This window comes from Strix aluco, chromosome 2, assembly GCF_031877795.1.
Source record: "Strix aluco isolate bStrAlu1 chromosome 2, bStrAlu1.hap1, whole genome shotgun sequence".
Classification (NCBI taxonomy): domain Eukaryota; kingdom Metazoa; phylum Chordata; class Aves; order Strigiformes; family Strigidae; genus Strix; species Strix aluco.
In genome coordinates this window covers 79,524,781-79,546,062 of record NC_133932.1, presented here as the reverse complement: position 1 = coordinate 79,546,062, position 21,282 = coordinate 79,524,781, and the positions used below count along the sequence as shown (strand labels likewise).

At 40.0% G+C, this 21,282-nt stretch overlaps 1 protein-coding gene across 7 annotated transcripts in view; it reads left to right on the top strand.

Moving 5' to 3' along the window:
- Positions 1-20,703, top strand: part of MBNL2 (muscleblind like splicing regulator 2) — a 111,933-nt gene extending 91,230 nt beyond the window's left edge. For 3 of the 7 annotated variants that reach the window (XM_074815427.1, XM_074815425.1, XM_074815430.1), the window contains 3 exons: positions 1,041-1,076; positions 2,490-2,584; positions 17,756-20,703. In XM_074815427.1, coding sequence (XP_074671528.1) covers positions 1,041-1,076; positions 2,490-2,584; positions 17,756-17,770 — 146 coding nt within the window. In that variant the 3' untranslated portion in view covers positions 17,771-20,703. The remainder of the gene's footprint in view (positions 1-1,040; positions 1,077-2,489; positions 2,585-17,755) is intronic. The other 4 variants (XM_074815429.1, XM_074815432.1, XM_074815428.1 and 1 more) reach the window with 2 other exon arrangements.
- The last annotated feature ends 579 nt before the right edge of the window (positions 20,704-21,282 follow it).

Below are 21,282 nucleotides of genomic sequence, written 5' to 3'. Positions count from 1 at the left end.
TGCTTTGTCACCTTCTCCTTATTGTTTAGTGGATGATCTTAAAAACAACAGATCTTTTCTCTCTTCCCATTGCTGTTTGTTAGTGTTTCTATAGCCTCTAGAGGAGGAACTTTGTGTATTCTCTGGGAACTGTTCTTGGATAAGGTCATTCATAGTTACACTGCTGCTGTGATGGTCTGATACAGGGCTGCAGTAGTAATTAAGCAGGAATACAGGAAGCATATTTGACTTTGTATCAAACATGCAGGTACCTGGGACTAGTCGTCTTACCTGCTCACTTTCACCAGCTTGCTATATGCACTGTACTGAAAATACGCAGGGATTTTTTATCATTTGGTCTTCTCAGAAAGGTTAAAGATGGACTAGGCACCAAAACTAAACTGCATGGCAGGCGAGCCATCCTTCCAGAGCATCTTTGAGGTGCGCTGAGAGCCTTCTGCTGGAGCGTTACACACTTCGAGGTGTTTAGCTTGGGGAATTGTCACAGTAGTGTTTTCTTTGGTCGGAAGCACCTCTCCACCTCCAGCATTATGTTAAGAATGAGTATATTAACATCAAATGCAAATGTGGCAAAGCCCTTGCAGAACAATATCAGCTTATTCCATTTTAATTTCTTTCTCTGCTGCACATCAGAAAGTTGGTGAATGTTGATCTGCACACTACTGAGCTGTCTGAATTATGCAATGAGTTCTAAAATCCCCAAATAATGTTCTATTTAACCAAAGATGTTTCTATAAGCAAAAACCTGTTGCTGCAAAAGTACTAGGTGAAAGGATAAAAGTACTAAATAAAAAAGTTTATGAAGTATCTTGTATATACACAGAAACATGCCAAAAGTCACACAGTATACGCAGGAGTTTAGAAAGAACACAATCACCTTTTTTGTGTTAAAGCAAAACTATGAATGACCTTACAGTTTCATTTAACTAACTTACTTCTCTGTGGTTATGCTTGAATCTCACTTTGAATGTTAACTCTAAACGGCTAACCTGTTTCTTCCCTTTATCCACTTTTTTCACCTACCATTGCATGACACGCAGGGTCAGTTTTGTGCATGACACCCGCTACCAGTATTGGTAGGTTCCAAATTTCTTTATTGATCTCTTTTTATACTGTATATTATGTATATTCACTTGTTTCAAAAATCCTAGGCAAGATGTAGGCACTGACTAGAATTAAAGGTTCGCTTGTCCTTCTGGTTGACTTTGAAGAGTGTTTAGATTTGTAGATGAAAGCTGCAGTTTAGATATGATATCACCTGCTATAACAACTACACTGCAAAAGCATAATACCATGAATTCCAGTCTGCTTTTCAGTTTCCGAAGTTTTATTTCTCTTTATATTTTATATTGTCTAGTACTATAAAATCATAAAATACTGGAAAAAGCCAGCAAATTTCATCAGTGTTTTAAAGTTTCATAGTGGTGTGCCTATTTCTCCTTTTTGCTGTGTGTTAGAAAGTTTTATCAGCGTTTCCCAGAAATGCCTGCTTTGATCCACAGAGGTTCTGTTGAAACCCATGATCTGAATCTTGCTCCTCCTTTAAATATATTTGCAGCTTGGAATTAACATTTTGGGCATGCAAAATGGAAGTCCAGTGCAACAGCCTCTAAGACAGAAAAGTCATCTTTCTTCTATTATATAGTCCTATCCCAGTGATTTATTTTTTTGTGGGACTACTCAGATAAGCAGTTAAAATATCAAGCCTTTAAAACATCAAGTTAATTCTCCCATGAAGATGCTGATTAATTCTTAAAATGAGCAAAAGAAGCGACTTTCACAAAATCGACCTTGCTTTTTTAGATCAAACAAAGTAGTATTTAAATCAGAAAAATTATTATCATCCTGCTCCTGATTTTTGCCTCAAAGCAGATGGTAATTTAACTCTGATAAAGTCTAACAGTTATGCAGTGCTAGTAGAAAAATGCATGAATTGGATTATAAAGGAAGACAGTGAGTATCTGGCTTACTTCAAAATGAAGATACATGAAAATAAGTTCTTTTTTAATTGTGTTTAAAACTGAAGATAAACATTTATCAACTTCCTTCCCAGTACAAACCACTGTATTTTTTTAAGTAGATTTTTATTTTGGAGTGCTTTGTATTGATCCTGGGGGAGAACAAATTGCCCATGTAAAAATTCTCAGGTAACGGCCTATTTTGGTAGAGACCTCATTTGCACAAATAATCCTCCTCTTAGAAATAACGCCTGCGTTTTCAGTGGTCCTTGCTCTTTTTTCTGGGAATCGCCGATTGTGTTGACAACCTTCTTTTAATTGTACTTGTAATAAGCTATTTTCCCTTTTTTTTTTTTTTTTTTATTTCTCCGCCACGCTTTCTCGCTTTGCACTGTGATTGCATGCCATCTGCCGGTTTAACCCATGATGATGGCTTGCTGCTCTTGATATTCACCATGCCAAAAATACCACTTCTCTTACCATAATGCTGCACCCTCCTGTTCATTGCTTCCATGGTTCCCCTCCTGAAAGTACCCATGATGCACAACGCTACGGCCGCCACTGTCTCTGCAGCAACAACTCCTGCAACAAGTGTTCCCTTCGCCGCAACAGCCACAGCAAATCAGGTTTGCTCCTTTTAAAGCTTTCTTTCACAAGATCCCGAACTCTAAATGAGTGCTGAGATTTTTATTTTAATTTTTTTTAACAAAAAAAATTCTCCCAGAGAATTTTTTTTTTCTGTGTTTACCCCATCAAATTTTACTTTTATTTTTAAGTCGTTTATAGCAAGTGTTTGTGGGACAGGTTGCACTTATTTAGAGTTAACATTTGTTGCAAATAATGATGTAGCTGTGTTTTGTGTTGCGATGTTTGTACCTAATTATTGTGTAATTAACCCAGCTGGAGTTAGAATCACCCTAGTACTGAAGTACTTACAAAAGTCTGTTATTAACTCCTAAGTTCAAAAGGGAGATCATCACAGGTTTCAAACGTTCAGGTGTGTTAACGTAGCCTTCTCCATGTGGTGTGTGGAAGTGACTAATTTGTAAGCATAGAAGCTGTCTAAAATCACAAGCGGGACAAGGCAGCTGAAAAAAGAAAAGAAACAAAATTGAATGTCTTCTGTAAGTGCTAGAGATCAAAACAGCACTCGAGATATTTATGACTATGCCTGCTTTATGTTTGAAAGCATATCTTTAACCCAGGAATTATATTTCCCTAAGGAAAGACATTGTTACAAAGAACCCCTAGAGTTATTGGCAGAGGCAGGCTAGGAAAGATAATACTTTCTCCTTTTCTTCTGCGGTTTGTTATGTTAATGGCAGTTTTCATATCAGTGGGATTTCCCCCTCCTCCTGTAGGACCTCATTCCCAGGGTAGACTCAGCATGTGTAGCTTTGACTCCTCTGTTGGGGGTGTAGAGATTCCCACCCCGATGCACCCAGACTCTGCCAGGAGAGGGGTTTGCACAGCAGTTGGGTCGCTCTGGCTTTTCAGTTGCTTTGGGACCATGCTTGGGCACTTCCACCTGAGAGCTCTTTTCCCTCAGGTTTTGAGAAGTCTAACTTGAGGAGGAAGCAAGCAGATTTGCTCACCAGGAGAAAGCAAAGGGCTTATGTCACCATCACCTTTCCTTGTGTTGCTCCTGGCCAGACCAACAAGCTGTTGCAGACCTAGTAGAAACACTCGCGTGTTGATTCATTCCCCTTCACCTGCCAAGGAATTACAGAGAAATCAGTGAAAATGTTTTGCTTAATAATGTTATACCAGCAGATTTATTTTTTTTTTACTGTTGGGTCCAAACCTATTTAATTATCCCATGGAAAAATATTGCTGCAAGAGTTTATTTATAATAATTTAGGAAAAATATACTACCTCTGAAATACACACTACTTTCTTAAAGAAACACAAACAAGTCCGTTTTCTCTATTTTCTTTGAAAGGCTCGTTTGCCAGCATTGTGGTGTTTGTGCTTCTAGCATTTTCATCAAAAGAGGGTTGTCGTTTTGTGTGTTCTTTTCTGAGAGCTAGCTTGTTTTAATGAACTTGGGATGAGGAGGAAGATGCAGCAAGAAAATGGTGCATTTCCCTGTCCTTCCCAGAACAGCGTCTGCAGCAGAAAATTGATGGGTGGTATCCAGTGTAGTTTTGTGATCCCGAAGTGGTGACAGAGTGACTTGAAGATGCTAAGGGACTATGAGAAAACAGGGCGGTTTGGGGAGGGGGTCAGCTGGGGACCCTCTCCAGCACAGGACTGCAGCTCCACCACCTGCACTCCTGAGCACCAGTGAGGCCAACTGTGGCTGAAGTAGAATAAATACATGTATACCTACAAGAGGGCCAGTAAGCAGTCTTTATTTTTTTTTTTTTAGTTAATGGGAATACTTTCACATGAGTAACTACTAACTACCACTGGGTAGAAATAGGTGTGCTTTAATGCACTTTCTCATCTAGCAGTATAGCAAGCAGAGCCCCTCCTTTCCCAGTGCAGATTTTGTTTGCATTGGACGATCAGAGCATTTTAAATTTAGCAGGAGTTGTAAAAAGTGTCTGCCTGTATTTATTTAGTTGCATATATTTGTGTATGTGTAGACATAAAACTTCATGCTGAAATTAAAGGATAGTTTAACACTGGGATGGGTTTCCACTTGTTTAACTTCAGCCATTTGGAAGTTCGGCATCCAGTTCATCTGCTTTTCTAGAAGTCCGTGTTAGGGCAAGATGAATTGCCCTGGAGGGTCCTGCCTCTTTCTTTTGCCTGTGGAAGGAGCGTAGGTGCATAACCAAAGCTCTGCACCACTGCACATGGAGGAGACAAGTCCCACCCCAGCAGCTTTTCTTGTTGGCTTCTGTAGCATGTGCCATCACTGTCTTTTTCTTCTCACTCCTGTCTTTGTTTTAGTCACTGTAAATCTTTAAAAGCTTCTGTAAAAAAACTCTATTTTAAAGTAGGGAAAGTAGTAGTAGTTACTTCTTCTTCATAAGAGGCAAATCTCCAAGTTTGCTGTTTATTTACAACCTCCTAAGAGTTGGAGACAAAGCTACCACACTGGGAAAGTCCCTATAGTAGGTCCTAACTCTCAGTATTTCTTTAGCCCAAGAAACACAGAAGCAGCAGGTAATTAACTTGGGTTAAGACTTTGTTCATGGTCATAATGTCCTTTGTGTCCTCTTGTATGGATTTAAACTCTCCTGTGTATTTCAGAAAAGGACTTTTTTATTCGCATCTAGATAAAATTTCCTTTCCTGGACCGTGCTTTACGTATCTGTGGGATATGGTTTCCTCTTTCCAGTGTCTCTACTGCACTTTTTTAACCAACCTGCAGTCTTCAGCCTGTCCCACTTCAGCTCCCATGGCTTCTCCTCACAATGCCAGGCATGAGAAGAAAGTTGTAGCAGGACTTAATCATTTAGCTCAGTATCATTTGACTTAGTATTCTGCCCTGAGGAAGGTCTGTTGGACTTCCTTGGGTTGAGTGTGATGACCCAGGTATCCTTGAAGCACCAGTGGAAGGAAAAGTCAGCATTCCAAAAGTTACGAAGTCTCAGCTGATGGCTAAAAAAACCCTAAAAACTCTGTTGGGTCCAGTAAATTATTTAGCATGTGCTGTCAGCTTGTATTATGAAAAAAGATGAACTGTGTCTCATGTGTTCTATATGTCCTTTCTTTTTGAAAATAGGAGGCTCAAAATGTGTCTGCATTGAACACACACAGTCAGTCATGCTTGGCCAGCAGCTCTATGCGTTGTGTGTTCAATGTATGGCATGAGGCACGTGAGAAAATTGTGTGGGGTTAAAGGCTATACGGTAGTACATCCATGCAGGGTGACACAAGTTAAGAATATATGGAAAATTGGAGACTTACGGAAGTTAGGTTTAAAACCAAAATAATTTTCTTGCAGAGTACTTCAGAGGTGGGAAGAATTGCTTTGGCTCAGTGCAATGAAAACAGGATGGAGCAAAAGTGCTTTAGCAAACCCTGTTTTACAAATCCTGATTGAAATCTAAGTCGGTTGATACAAGAGCTGCTGGTGTTGCTGTTCACTGCGTGTGGACATCTTGTGAGGGGGTGTCCCCACTTACTCTAGCTGCCAGGCTGTGATGAGAGGGGACAGAGGGGAGGACTTCAGCTTGGGATTTCCACTGAAAGGCAGGTGGACTTCCAAAGGTATGTGAGAAGTCCAGGAGCATGACCTGTCAGAGGTGAGAGATCATTCCCCTTTTCCTCTTTCCCCCCTTCACAACTGCTCCAGCCATTCCTACCAGAGTGGAGCTGGAAGCCACAGCTGCTTAGCCTTGCTTCAGAGTTAGATCCTTCATAAACTTACGTTCAGTTGTTGTTTGGGGATGCTGACAACATTTTCTTGGAAGATGGAACCAGCAAGTAGTGTGAAATGATGGTGAGAAGCAGCATTAGGGCATGTATATGGACAGTTTGGTCCTAGCTCCCTCTAGTGCATGGATGTGGGCAGAGGTATGTAAAACATCTTATTTAAAATATTAAAACAGTAATTGTGTGTAAATAAATACTTGAGAGATCTTTAACAAAGCTTTTAGTTATTATTCCTGTAGCTAGTGGACTAGAAGTACTCAAGCAAGCAAGGAAACTGTTACCTGCTCAGCTTCACTCACAGGTTTCACAGAGGATGACCTATCCTAGCACTATTTTAGAGAGGTATTATTCTGAATTCTGGGACTGAATTTCAATTTTGAATAATGCCAACACCTGCTTTGGGGGCTTTAAATTTCTAAGTAGAAAGCCTTACTATTGCTTCATTTACATACACTCATTGGTGAGTCCTATAAGGATTAAAAGATTAGGACTCTGCCCAAAATCAAGACACCTAAGTGTTGCTGTCTGAGTGTGGGTGTGTACATGCCAGCTAGAAGTTTAAGTATCCGTTGTAGACTGTGAAGGTTATCAGCACAGTCAGATGAAGTCTGGAGAACAGTCTGGCTTACCCTTCAGAACTCATTCAGTTGCCTAAACATTTGTCTACTAACGTTTAAGATTGTCCCAAGATAACCTTGGAAGTCTAGGTTACCCAAGACATTTTGACAAGCTTGGCAGATGCAATACAGGACCTACAGACATATCTGCACGGTTCTGAACTGGCAGGTGGATTACAAGCAGGAGACCTTAGCCCAAATGGTACTAAAAGCCTGGTGAGCAAATGACCTGAGCCTGCAGTGGGTGATCACGTGAAGTGATCTCCAGGATTTCTTGTCTTACTGACTAGATTGTATCACCCCACTGACTGCAGCAGGAGGTTAAGACACCAGCATTTCTGTGTCTTAATCTGTGTCCTCAAGCTCAGTGGGTGCTTCCTTAGTTCTTGGTTATTACAGGGCAACTACCAAGTTCCTGATGGTTTTAAAGAAAATAGTGTTGCTCACATCACTTCAGTACAGAACAGTACATGGTTTTATTTTCTGTAGCAATGAACTTGGGCCAAAAACTGACAGTATAGAAATAGCATTACAGAGAATGCTCTATAAAAAAGTTATTTAGTGACAACATTATTATACTGGTTATATGACCTTTAACCAAGAAGGAAAAATTCAAAGGCAGATCCAGTAGAAAAATGAAATACTCATAGGCTGTGTCTGAAAAGAAATATCAGATCAACAGGCTGTCTCATGCTAAGGCTTGTGATTATCTAGCACAGCTGTTTTAAATTATGCATCAGCGTTCACACTAAATTAGGTGGCAATTATGCAGATATTAATTATGAAATCATTCAGTAGCCTTCAGTCTTGTCAAAATCTGTAAAAATACAATGAAGTGAAAATAAAAATAGTTATGTTACATTCAAGTGCCACAAACAAAAAGACAATTAAAATATTTGCCCCGGAATTCAAAAAGTAGTTAACATAGCGTAAAATACAAACATGCCAAATGTTTAACGGGGATTTGAGGTGCCGTGCATGGCAGCTCCCTCAGGAGGGAGGAGAGCTGGGACGTGCAGCAACACAGCACCTCTCCTTGCCAAGGTGCTCACAAAGGCAGCCGCCACTCCCAAAGGAGGCAGATTCTTCTTAGACCAAAATGTCATGTGGCACCTATTCGGCTAATTTTTGCTTCAGCGTAAAGCAGAAGCGCTAGTTGCTCTCTCTCTTGCAAATATTCCCTGGTGTCCCCAAAAAGGGCTTCCTCTCCAGGCTACCCATCTAGCCCTGGGAACCATTCTGGCAGGGCAGAGGGATGTCCTCAGCGCTGCTGACAATGCTTTTTCTGTCTCGTGTTCCCTTTCTTCCTTGTGGAAACCTACTGAACTTGTAAACGGGGAGAAGAGTAGCAGTATACTGTGAAAATTATTTGAAAAATCTGGAAGGTAGTAGGAAACAGCCTTTTTTGTTGATTAAAAGCAAGCTTTTGAGAAGGAAGGTGGGAAGGGGAAACAAATGTTATTTACATCTTTAGTGCCAGTATACATTACAAATGAGAGCCTATGCAAAATTCTGGTTAGTGATTTGAAAAGCTTTAGTTGCAGTTTCTAAGGGAATGGGGAAACAGGTAGGAAAGCAATTCTGCTGTGAATAATAAGTATCTAAACAATTTTTCTCTCTTTTTTTGACCAAAAGTTTTGGTCTAAAAGTTTCATAAAGTCCCAAATTAAATACTCCTGTAGAAAATTCTGTTTGAGCAACAGAAAGGGTGATTTGAATCTGACATGAAAAAGTCAAAAAAAGGAGATGGAGGAACAGGTTCCTTTCTCAGAGATGTTATCAGAGGGATGCTTACAGGGAGCGAGCCCTAGGCAGAAGAGTGTTGGGCATCTAGCAAGCCCATGTATGGTGCCATGCTGCTGCATGTAGAGGTACCAGCAAGCCTTGGCATCTGGGATGCAGGACTGGACATCTCACCTTGCACCTGCACCAGGCCAGGAAAATGAACTGAAATGATCCTTGATCATGAAAGAGTCATTTCTCTAGAGAAGGTATTTGAATAACAATAGGTTGTCACAGTAGGAGGCAAACTTAAACCACTTGCTGCCTCTTTTATGCTAGACACCCAAGAATCACAAGCCTCAATTCAATCAAGTTATCTAGTCTGAAGACACTGAGTTACATGTAAGTAGCTGTAACTTTCAGAATTAACAGTTCGCAGACTCAAGAAGTGAGAGTTTCCAACCTTAAAGCCCACAACAAATCTCAAGCAGTGTCAAGAGCCTTTGAATTGCCTTGAAACAACTGACGTTACAAAATACGTGGCAAAACTTTGTTTTCTTAAACTGTAAGGCAGTGAAGAAACAAAGCCAAAAGATTACCCTGGAAAATTTAAAGGAACTCTATTTTAGGTCTCATGCAAACTTTAACCAAGTCTTTGTTTTACTTTTAATAACATTTTTTGGTCTCTTAAGATAGCATGTTGTTTCTGTATAGATGATGAATACTTCTGGCAGGCTTTCATACAGAGTTTTAGATCACATGCTTATATACAAGAAGCCAGTGGGAAGAAATGGAAAGTCTCTGTTTTGGGGTTTTTTTTTTTTAGAAACTCCCCCCTCACACACCCCCGCCCCTGTAGAGGACTGAAATCTGACTTCCTCTGATAGCCTGCTAGATGGCAGTATCACATAACATGAGCAGTAAGCAAAGGCAAACACTTATTTCTTTTATATAACAAAAATCAAGACATATTTCCCTTTCCTGCTATAGACTGGCTTAGCTTTCATATCATTGCAATTAGAAAAATGTATTTATATTTGATATGATAACTTTGTTTTGTGTTCTTGCTTTCAATTATTCAACAAATGATACTTTGACAAGTTGAATAAAAGTCTTCTGGGGCATATATTTCTTATTTAAACATAGGAAAATTTTTCTGAGGTCAACTCATTTTGTAGCATTGGGGAAAAATGAGTTAGTTTCATTGTGCTTAGCATATACACACAGCTCATGTGAGTCTGGTTTTTTCCATCATAAAATTTTAACAACACAGTGCAGTGCAGAGCTCCAGTTGTACTTGTTTGGGATTCTGTTCTTTGAAATAATTGCATCTGGACATCTCTAGCTGTTCCAACTATTTTCCCTTGAATTAAACAAACATGATATTTTTATCTCAGTCTATGATTTGTTGCCCGCCAGAAATGCCAGTCTTTGGCTTGGAGTGTGCAGAGAGCTGCCCACATAACTGTAGTGGAAACATCTATTTATTTATTTATTTGTTTGTTTGTTGTACCTGTTATGACTTTCAGCTTGAGGCAGGGATTTGTTAACTCTGACTGACTTCATTTTTGGTGCAGTATTATCTGCAGTGACACACAATAGTATGTATGTCTGCTTATGTGAGAGTATTCCAGTAAGAAGAAAATTAAGGAAGCAGTAAGTAGTCAAATGTCAGGAACAGTAGGATTTCCTCAGAGAAGTTATAAATATGGTGAGTTTCATGAAACTGATGTGTTATAAGTGTGGTGTCCGATGAGTAACCTTGATGAACATAAGTTTGGTACCTTTCTGTGTTTAAGTTCTGGATGTTACAGTGGACTGTCTCTCACTTGGAAGGGAGTCTGAGCTGGAGCACAGGTTTTGGGAGAGGAGAGGTTTCAGGGCAGTGGTTACTGCTGGGGAACCTGCAGTAGTGCTGGCCATGCTCTGCGTGCAGTTGCAGTGTTTGCCTAAAAGGGATGCCATCTGTGTAGTGGCAGCCTCATCTTGCATGATCTGGGCGTGAATGATGTACAAGAGGAAAATATGAAGCAGGTTTTGTTAAAAGAATAAGAAAAGGCTAGGTGAGGACACCTAAGAAAATGCAGGTTTGGAGGAGTAACACCCATACAAGAGGAATACGGGCACTTTCACAGGTAATGCACAACTTTTACTCCTCTGTGCTCTCAGTTCCTCTATGTAAGCCTATTTTGGCAGTTTCTTAAATTCAAGAAGAGAAGGAAAACGACCTGAAAATAGGAAGTGAAAAACACAGATGGTTGCAGTAGTTCAGACCTGATGAAAGGTAAAATTGAGTGGCTATTCAAAACAGTCGCTGTACGGGTGCTCCTAAAATATTACAGCAGTGGTTTTCTCATTTCTAATGTAGTCTGTCTGCTGCCTATGCGATTAGTTTAAAATAGATTTTGGTAGAATATATTAGACTATATTATGATCAATTTTTAGTACTGCATTATTTATTACTTTAAGGAAGAATAAATAGAGCCAGATTGCTTTCATTTTTAAAACAACTAGTCCTGTCTCTTCAGAGTGAGTAAATACCTATTAAGTTGAACTTAAATATTATACATTATTACTTGAGTGAATACCTATTGAAGCTCATAAGCATGCTAAAGAGTTGGCAGCACAAGTGGCTTTGGACTCTTTTTCAGGATCTTGTGAACATTAAATGAGAAGAATGATGCTGTTGAACCCGTGAGCCCTTTGGGATCCCATAGCTGCCTTGATCTTTTCTTTAGATCATCATGAAGAGCTGGATTCACACAAAGTCTTTGTCAGCTTTATGATAACCTGATGGCCAACAGCTTGTACCTGATGGAATGAAAATGTACTAGCAGATGTGTCCACTTCAGCTTGGACATCTGACCCTCAGCCATTTCCAGAGGCATATCATCAACATATGGGACAGGCAGAACTGGGCACACTCAGATTTAGGGATGGAGCAAGGCACCGGAATTACCGTGGCAGGAGATGGGCTGTGAGAAAGCCAAGCAAATAGGACCTCTACCCCTCAGAAAACACCTGATGCCCCCCATATTAGTCACCGTATGGGCAGGCAACCAAGGAGATCATCTGTGGCCTAGACATCTCACCCTTTATATACAAATCAGAGGTCACCTTACTGATAAGCAGAGTAGACAAATGTACTGGGGATGCATTGGGTTAATGGAGAAGCAATAAGATAAAAATCCTCCTTCAACCCTGAATTGAGGAGAGGTCCACAGTTAGTGAGAAAAACAAAGCACGTATAGAGTAAATCATAATATGCTGGAGATGAGAATGAGGTTTCTGGCCATCAAGAGAGGAGGAGTAGCAAAGGAAAGAAGCCAGCGACACAAGGTGGAGCTCAGTGTGTTTATGAAAAGTGATGAAGTGTACGGCAGTGGTAGCAGGGGTAACAAATTGCTTTCAGCAGGTCCCTCCAACTCTGTTAGTAGTTCCTCTAGGTTTTGTTTGGCAATACATTTATTCAGGTTTTTTTCTTTTCAGTGTTTGCAGATGACCCTGTAGAAGGACGCTAGTTTGACAGGGGTAGAAACCGGTGACGATGAATTTTGAAAGTGGAAAGGGACAAATGAGTGAGGCAGGCCTGGGGTTAGAGGGGTGCACAAACATGCAAACATACTTGGTAGAGACAAGGAAGGGGGGCTCTTGCAGCAGTGACAAGACCTGCAATGTAGTGCAGACAGTAGGTTAGGAAGAGGCTTCCAGCGGGGGATTACAGCTAGCGTGAGGACCAGTAAAGGAGGAAGGACAGCAGCTAAGGTGGGAGAGATGGGGCACATGTACCCAAGTACCTTTCCACCCTGAGCACTGGGAGCAGACAGGATGCTTTTAATGCAAGAGGGAGTTGGAGTCAGCTGGGCTGTTAGCCAGTCAAGGACAGGGGCAAACCCCGTCCCTTGGGGGAGTGTTGGTGGGAGTCCAGGGGTGGGGGATTGGAAAGAGCTCAGGTTGGTGCTCCGTGGAGGTGCTGCTGCTGCTGAAGCTATGGAGAAATAGGAGGTGAAAAAGTCCATCTGTAAGGCTGTGTAAAAATAAAGACCAAGCATAACTGATACTATAGTGATTGCTCTCAGTAAATATCTGAATATTTACTCATCCTTTTCCACTTTTGATTTAAAAAAGAAAAGACTGATTTATTTTGAAGAAAAAGAACGACACATGCCACAAAAGAGCATTCTAAGAGAAAATGAAAAATAAAGAGATGGAGACATTTCCCAAAGGCATGGGAAAATATAAATAGTCTTGGGTTTCATGTCAAAGGGAAGAAATACATGGTGTTAGTTTTATTTTTAGAAAGCAGGAGAAGTTATGAGACAGCCTGATATGAGCTGGCTGTCTGAAAATATCTGTCATTTTTAATGTATACCCTAGATATATCTGACCAGTTTGCTACTTGTGTGAAAAACATGAAAATAGAAAATGTCACTGTGGAAGGATTCATCTGCCCTGATGCGGGTGTCTAAAAGTTAAATACCTCAGTGTGAACTGTTTGCCACAGACTTTTACATTTGGTGGAGGGGAAAAAAGCATCATGACTTGATAATCTGTCTCATGCTAAAATAAGTTGCCTGAGGTAGGCTAGGAAGATGTAAAATAGGGTGACCAGCTGAGGCGTACAAGTCTGAAATCATCAGAGATGAATCTTGTCTACAGGAAGCTCCTATTACTACATTGCTTTTAAAATGAAAGGTTGAGCAGTCTAAAATGTTTACTATGTATGAGTTCATTTTTGGAGGGATAAGGGCTTCACAGTGTGGAGGTCAAACACGATCTTAATGCCCTTAAAATATATTAATGGTTACAGAGCAAAGTGTGATTTGGAGAAATAATTTCAAAACTTCTGAAAGAGAAACATGTCAGAGGTAGATGCAAAGTTACGTTTTCCAGCTGATCCACTGTGACAGATCTATAGTTGAACAAGAGTTCATGTACACTGAATTCATGCAGAATGGTAAATCTTCTGTATTCATCGTTGTATTAATAAATCTGGAACTGGAAACAGAATTTAACACAGAGACAATAAAGAAGCTTCGTGAGTTATAGCTTAAAAACAGAAAATCTCAAGCCAAATGGTGTTCTTGAAATTCCTAGTACCCAGTTGTGATTCTAGGTTATTTGTTTAATTCTGTGAAGTGTATGAAGTAAAGCTGTGCACATAGTAACCTGGGTGTCAAAAAAGAGTTCACAAAGGTGGAATTTCCACCTTAATTTAAAAGAGATTCTCAATTTTACTTTTTAAGTCTTGAGACAATGACTGATCTCAGCCGCCTTTGCTGGGTCTGAGGACACCCCAAGCTGACATCAGTTTGTCTGCTGCATATCATGGGTTGGTAGTTCAGTGAGAAGCTGAAACCATTGGCAAGTAGCATCTCTCTTGGTTGTCATTTCCATGGATGACACTGCAGAACTGCATCACCCATAGGAGCATGGCTGAATTTAGGCATGTTCTGTGTTGCACAAGGGGCTTAATGACCACTGTGGTCACTCAGAGGTCCTAAAGGTAAAGGTCTGAAAGAGTCATACTCTGATAGAAAAGAGAGAAAGTCTTGGCATTTGGGAGCTGAAAACGTCACCTCTAAAGAGCTGGAAAATTTTGAAGAGCAGATGCTTCTTGGCTGTTAGAAAGTAGTTTGCAGAAATTTAGGCTCACTATGTGTTACTAGTTTCAGTGAGGTCTAGTAACTAACATTGGCACAATTTTTGTGATTTTAGTCTAAAGAGTAGCCAGCTTTCTGGCACTTCAAACAGGTACCAAGCAAGAAGGCAATGGAATGTGTACCCTATGTCTGTGACTGCCTCCAGAAAATGGCCTTTGCTGTTATTAAATCTTCTGTGCATTACTACCCCAGACTGTAAGTGCCAGGCCATTCTGCTTATGCTAGAAATAGTGTTCTTACTAGATCTCTTACTGCAGCAGCAGAAGGTGTGTTTTCTGGCATGTCTGTATGCATACCTATGGATCTTATTCATACAGAGCATGAGAAAATGCTTTCCCATGCTTGACCTGTAGGCCTTTGTACATGGCACAATGCAAACTCATTGTATAGTCCTATTTTTCAGGGTTTTATGCTTATTACTATGGTAAAAATGTTAATATATTATATCAAGTTGCTGTGAAATATATATGACTTGTCACATTTGCACTATTATATCATTATATGTAAATTTGAGATGTAATTCTTCAAACAGTAGTGAACATGAAGGTCGCTGGACCTATTTACAAGTAACGAGGGAGCACAGACTCTGTAATAAGTGTTTGCAGGGCTGTCCCTTTGTCAGTGTGTTCTGTGCAGCTTCTCCTTTTTCAGCGTGCAAGCAGTGGAGCAATTAGCAGTGATGCAGACTTAAGATAGCCTCCATCTTCCATCACAGTTTATTACTTCATTTGTAGATTAAACAGAAGAGGTTTGCAGTGTGCTTTCCATGTAAAGTAGCATTTTATGTTTCTCTGTCAGACACAGTGAAAAAAACAGTTGCAGAAGCTGATACATGTGTATGTAGTTATGGCAGAGTTGTGTTATCTTCTGAGAAATAGGGTGTGAACGTATAATTAAAGACTACGGGATATGTTTTACACTTTGTGGATAAGGTTAAAAAAAATGTAGTTCCACAGTTCTGTGTCTCCACACTGGAGAAGCTTGTTCTGAAGGAGAGACTGGAGGGTTTTTTCCTAGGAGGACTCCTACGTGTACTAGAAATAGCCGGGGTGCAACATGCCCTAGTTACATCCCCTGCACGAGCAGCAGCGTGGCGAGGACGATGCGGCGGGAGCCAGCCAGCTCTGGAGCCACTGGCAGTGGGAGAAGCATTGGTGGGCAGAGCTCCAGCTGCTCCTCCTGCACCCGCAGCCCCATAAACAGGACGTGCTCTCACACAAAAGGAAAGTGTTTACATTGTCTTCGCTGTTTCCTGAGTTTCAAGAGGAGGGGAGAAATGGCAGGAGTAGGGACAGGGCGGTGGAAGTCCTTACCTGGCCTTTGCCGCTGGCCAGAGCAGGGCAGAGAAGGGGTCCCTGATCTTTCACACTGTCCAGGACGCCTCCATCCTGCCCAGCACGTGGCAGGGTGAGTTGCACTTGGGTTAATCAAAGCACTAGGGATAGTCTAACCCTTTTCCCAAGAAACAGCCTGAGATTAGGCCTTCTGCCTCCACTGTCACGCATTTTGGGGGAATTGGGAGCATCAGCCTTGAGGGGCTGTTTGACCTTTTAGGACATCTCGGCATAAGGGGAGTGATCTTGTCTCCCTGTACAGGAAGAAAAAAGCTACAGGAAAATGCAAGTTTATCCCCTCAGAAGCTGGCAGACAATGTAGGCAGCTTCAGTGTCTGAAATTCTGGGTTTTTACACTGAGCAGATTTCAGGTTGTCTCCCATTAAATCAGACCTTAGGATCCCTTAAGTACACTCGTGTGATTATGGCTAACCCAGTATAGCTAAAGCTGCTTTATTAATTACATTGACATGTTGGGTTGTAACATGCTAAAAATATCAGTGCTGATAATCTTGGTCACTTCTTATTTTCAGCATGGCTGCGTTCTTTGTACATACTGTCAAATCACCGTGCTGCATCTGAGCCAGGGTTATCACAGGCAGGGCTTTATTATTTCAGCAATGGTATTTCTTTGTTATTTCAATAGGAAACAGAAGATAGGCGATAAGCTAACAAACTCACAATGGGTGGAAGTTCATTAAAAATATATGTCCTTGTTGTATGTATGATGTATTTAGATGTTAAGCCCTTTGGAGCAGCAGGTGTTTGTACAGTGTCATTACAATGGGACCTCGCGTGTCACCAGATTTTCAGTGCTGATGGTAATTGAAGATGACTTTTTGGCATGCCAGCAAGTTAGGTGGGGTCAGGGAGCTGGTCATTGGGTACAGAGAGAAAGGCAGTTGCGGTTGTGAGGTGTGTTAAAATGTGACCGGGCAGGGGACTGGAACAGGTGCCCTTCACGCAGAGGCGAGTGTGTTTCTTTTAGGCAATCTGTATGTCAGAGGTAGTATGTTGCTAAAGTTATTTTCAAAACACCTTTTTTTTTTTTTTTCCTTTTAAAATAAATATTGCATTAAGCAGCGGTCTAGCTTCGTAATACACAAGTAGGTCAAACTGCTGTCATGACTGTCTTGCATACCACCTACAAATACAGCTCAAAAATATGTCAAGTGCCAAATTAAACAGGAAGAGCAGGCAATGCACTCTAATTCCTTGACTTGTGCTTAAATCTGGAGCACAGATTAGCAATGGCGTGATAAAACATCACACCCCTGGCTTTTGACATCACTTTCACCAACAGCTGTTTCAGGCAGGTGATGGAAATCTGGACTGTTTCCCAATACTGTGAGCAGGTTGAGTCAGTTGGTGGGCACATTGTGCATTTAACCTTTGCAGTATCGGAAGCACAAGAATTTGAATCTGTGAAATGGTTGCTTCACCCTCAGTTTGAGACATTGTGGAGGTAAAGCAGCAAGGTTACTGAACAGCTAGGCACACAGAGGTACTGTTATGATCAGCCCCTTGGATTCCCCGACATAAGGAAGCATGAAAAAACCTCTCAAGTTCTCTGACCTGCAGATAATTTTTTTAGGAAATAAGCAGCTGCTAAAAGTGCATTGAAAAGACACTTGAGCTTCTTGAAAACACCCAGCCCAGTACATTTTTTTGCTTGTTAGTGGTGAGGGTCCTTGCCTCCACCGTTTGCCCTGGTTGTTCCTGACTTTGTGGGAGCAGGGTGGGAGCTGGAGAATTGTACCAGGCACCAATGCACTTTTGAGCTTCCTGGGGAGGTGCAGGGCTGCTTCCCCCTCCACTGGCAGCTGGGGCGCTGAGGGTGCACACCCCACCTACAGCCAGGCCCTTCCTTTGTGGCTTCGGCGCCATCTCCAGTATTTTGACACGTAAAATACCCCTTCTGCATCTTCTCACACACGTGAGGAAGTGTGTGGGAGGAAGACGACCAGGTTTGTGAAATGCAAATGCCTCCCAGGCAGCGTGAGGATATGGGATGCTGTCCCATATGGGATGCTGTACTCGAGCTTAGTTAGTCCAGCACCAGCCGTCTGGGTGAACTGCTCTCCCTGCATCACCTAAAAGCACGATCACGCTTTCCTTTCTCTTAACAGATAATCCTGAAATAGCCAGCAGGAGCGGAACGGAGTGTCACGAAGCCTCCCTGCGGACGGCCAAGCACGGCTACTGTACATACTACCCCGTCTCCTCCTCTCTAGAGTTGCCACAAACTGCATGCTAAGTCAAGAATTTGTTCTTATGGACAAATCACAAACTCGAAAAAGCTAGTGCTGCTATGTCATATATGAATATTAAATATGGTATGCTTACTATACTCCAACCTAAAATAGTTAACTACCTGATACCAGCTGTGATGTTTCAAGACATAAAGGGTAACATTTAGTTTTAAAGATTTTCTAAGCATAGTTTAATTCTTGCAAATATTGTCTTTTCTCCATAACTATACCTAACGGAAATGGTCCAGTTGAGTTAGTCTCGTGAGATTCAGTGTTTATGGATCTTTCGAGCTCAGCAATAATTAAGTTGTATTGGCTAAAAACTTATCCCAGTTGCAGGTTTAATTTTCACCCGAACTATGATTGGGGTTTTTCTTCTCGGTTAAAAAAAATCTTGGTTTTGCTCCCCTAGCGAGTTGATTCCAAGACAGAGGAAGTGAAACGCAGCCCAGTGTCCTGCACAACACCCTGCCAATCTGAATATTTTTAGCCAGAAGTCCAAAGTAAAGCACAAATTCTTTAGATGCACATGGTTGGTGTTTGACTTGTATGGAGAAGTTGCATTTGAATCATAGCAGAATAGCAGAAGAAAATTTAAAAATTTTGCACAGTATGAACTTCATACCCCTTTCAATCCCCAAAAGAACAAAGTCTTGAGAATATTATTTTACGAGTATATTTATAATGTTTTTAAAAGAGACTTTGCAGAAGTGCCTAAATTTTGTCACATCAGACTTGATGAAAGTGAGCCTGATGCCAACAGTCAAATCTCACCAGAAGCGAATAATCTTTCAAACTCATAGTCAGGTTACCAAAAAGATCCAAGCTGTTAAGAAATAACTTCTACGAGTGTAAAATCAAACAAAACAAAACAAAAGACCAAATTAAGAAAAGGCGAAAAAGAAGGCTGTAGATGAAGAGATTTGTATGATACTCTAATTTAATTAAAATTCAGTTGAGTCACTGAAACTTCGTAGGTGACTTTAATCTAGACTATTAACTGAACACTAAGAATGTAGAATGAGATTCAGTTTAATAAATCATTACTGTATTTACATTTTTTTAATTGGATTATAAGATTGTAACCAGATTAGAGTGGAGAAAAAAAATTAGTTCTTTTAATTGTTTTTCTTTAAAAACATATTTTATGTCACAAAAGTATGAAGATATCTTTAATACAATTATATACATGTTATATATACATACATACATATATATGGATGAAGCAGATTTTAATGTTGTTTACTTTTTTAAATACTTTGTTGATTTACAAGGTAATTATATATGTATAATTAAAATTTCATTTGTTTGATTTGAGATTTGTTTCAAGCACTATTGTACCAAATATTTCATATTTCACATTTTATATGTTGCACATGTATCACATAAATGACATAGTTTTTAAATTATTGTTTAAAAAAACAAGACAGCTGTTATAAATGGATATTATGTATAATTGTTTGCAGCATAAGTTTTCTATGTGGACATTATTAGTGATTGCAGTATTTTAACTTAACCTCTTCAGATTGATTGTAAACTATTTTAAACTTTGGCAGCACTGCCTGTTCTGAACGACTGAAGGCACTAACCATATAACTATTTGTCTAGGAAATTATTTTCCAGGCTAAATCTTGTTTGTCCGATGTCTAATTACTATCTATTTATATATAAAGCTGGAGATTGATCATCCGAAAGAAAAAAAATAATCACAATTTGATTGTAAAATTAACATAGTGCTTGTAACGTTGCGTTAGTTTTAATTTGTGGAAAAATAATGTATCTTAACTTGTTACTTTAGCAGTTAAGGTATCACCATTATATACTATTAAAACACTAATATTTGTAGACTTTCTCAGTCATTATAACTAGGTAGTTGACACTGCAACTTGCCTATATCTGTCAAAGTTGTTTTTATTTTTTTATAATAGTTAATTTAGGCATTTGGGTAGCTTATTGTATAATACTAAATGGTAAATTATCCATGTTGTTTAAATATTTTATGTAGATAACTCTTCAAGACATTGTTTTGTGTGAACTTTTTATGTTTCAAAATAACTGTTATTCTATGTTTTTTACAATTAATCCAATACTACTATTTTTTGCCCATGGATGACACAGCTTCAGATACATCAGGTCTTTCATCCAGATAAACTGACAGACAAAAAGAGAAAATGTATTTTTAATAAGAGATCCACTTTCCGACTTTATGACTTTGTAATATTCCTGAAAACTGTACAAGTACAAACCTATGCTAACAGTAAGGAGGCAATTACAGAGATGTGCAAATACGTGTACAACAGATTCTGCATTTTATTTATTTATAAAGTAATTTTATAGACTATTTCAAAATTTGGGAAGATCTAAAACTATTTTTCTGTATAAATATTATTTGCCAAAACTTTGTTTATATTTTAAAAAAAGTCTAATGAAAATGATTAAATTTTAAATGCTTTGTTTAATTAAAAAAAAAAAAAAAAACAACAAATAAAACCCCCTAAAAGAACCATGAGATGGGCCAACACAGAGACAGTGAATAGCGTAGCTGGGACACGATTTCAAGTGACTTGAGGTGTCTCAGTGTTTATTTTCTTCAAAGGATACAGCACCTCACCAAAATACCTTTTTGTTTGCCTCTCTCATCCAGCATAATTGACAAACGCGTACGATGAATATTTCGGTAACAGTTAAAAGAAACCCCTCCATTCACTCTTTTTCAGCATATAACTACTAGTGGTCTGTTAAATAGCCATTCTATTTCTGTTGTGACGTTAAATTCATTCACCCAATGTACAACCACTGAAATAAAAAGAAGCATTTTAAAATGAGAGCGGAGTCACGGTGATCCTTTCTTGTGGCGCGGCTCTGGGAAGAGGGGTCTGGGGTAACAAAAACAGTCAAAAGAAAGTGGAGGAGTCTTTAAAAAGTATATTTTATTTTTATTTTATTCTTTTTTTTCTATTTTATTCTATTTTTTCCTTAATTGCATGTTCAAGTAACAAATCCTTAAGTGCAATCCCCAGGTGCGGGACAGAGGTAGATGCTATGTGAGGAAGCATGTACTCTTCTCCCCTTGGAGACGGCGTGCTGAGGATGCCATGCTGCATGGCTTTAGCCCCTAACAGGCCTTTCGTGCCCTTTCTGCCTGCCCGTGCATGCTGGGATGCAGGCAGGCAGTGGTTATCTCAGCGGTGTGGCTCGCAGATGCCTAACCGTTGGGGGATTTTTTCACCAGTGTATCCTCTGCATCCTCTTTTCTTGCCTACATCTCAGAGAATATTACACCAACCAATAATCCCCATTATCTACTGGTTCCTCTGGGGAGAGCAGCGTGGCAGAGGAGTTGCGTGCCCAAGGGCAGCAATCACACGGCAAGCTAGTGACAGAGGAGGGATTAAAATCTCTGG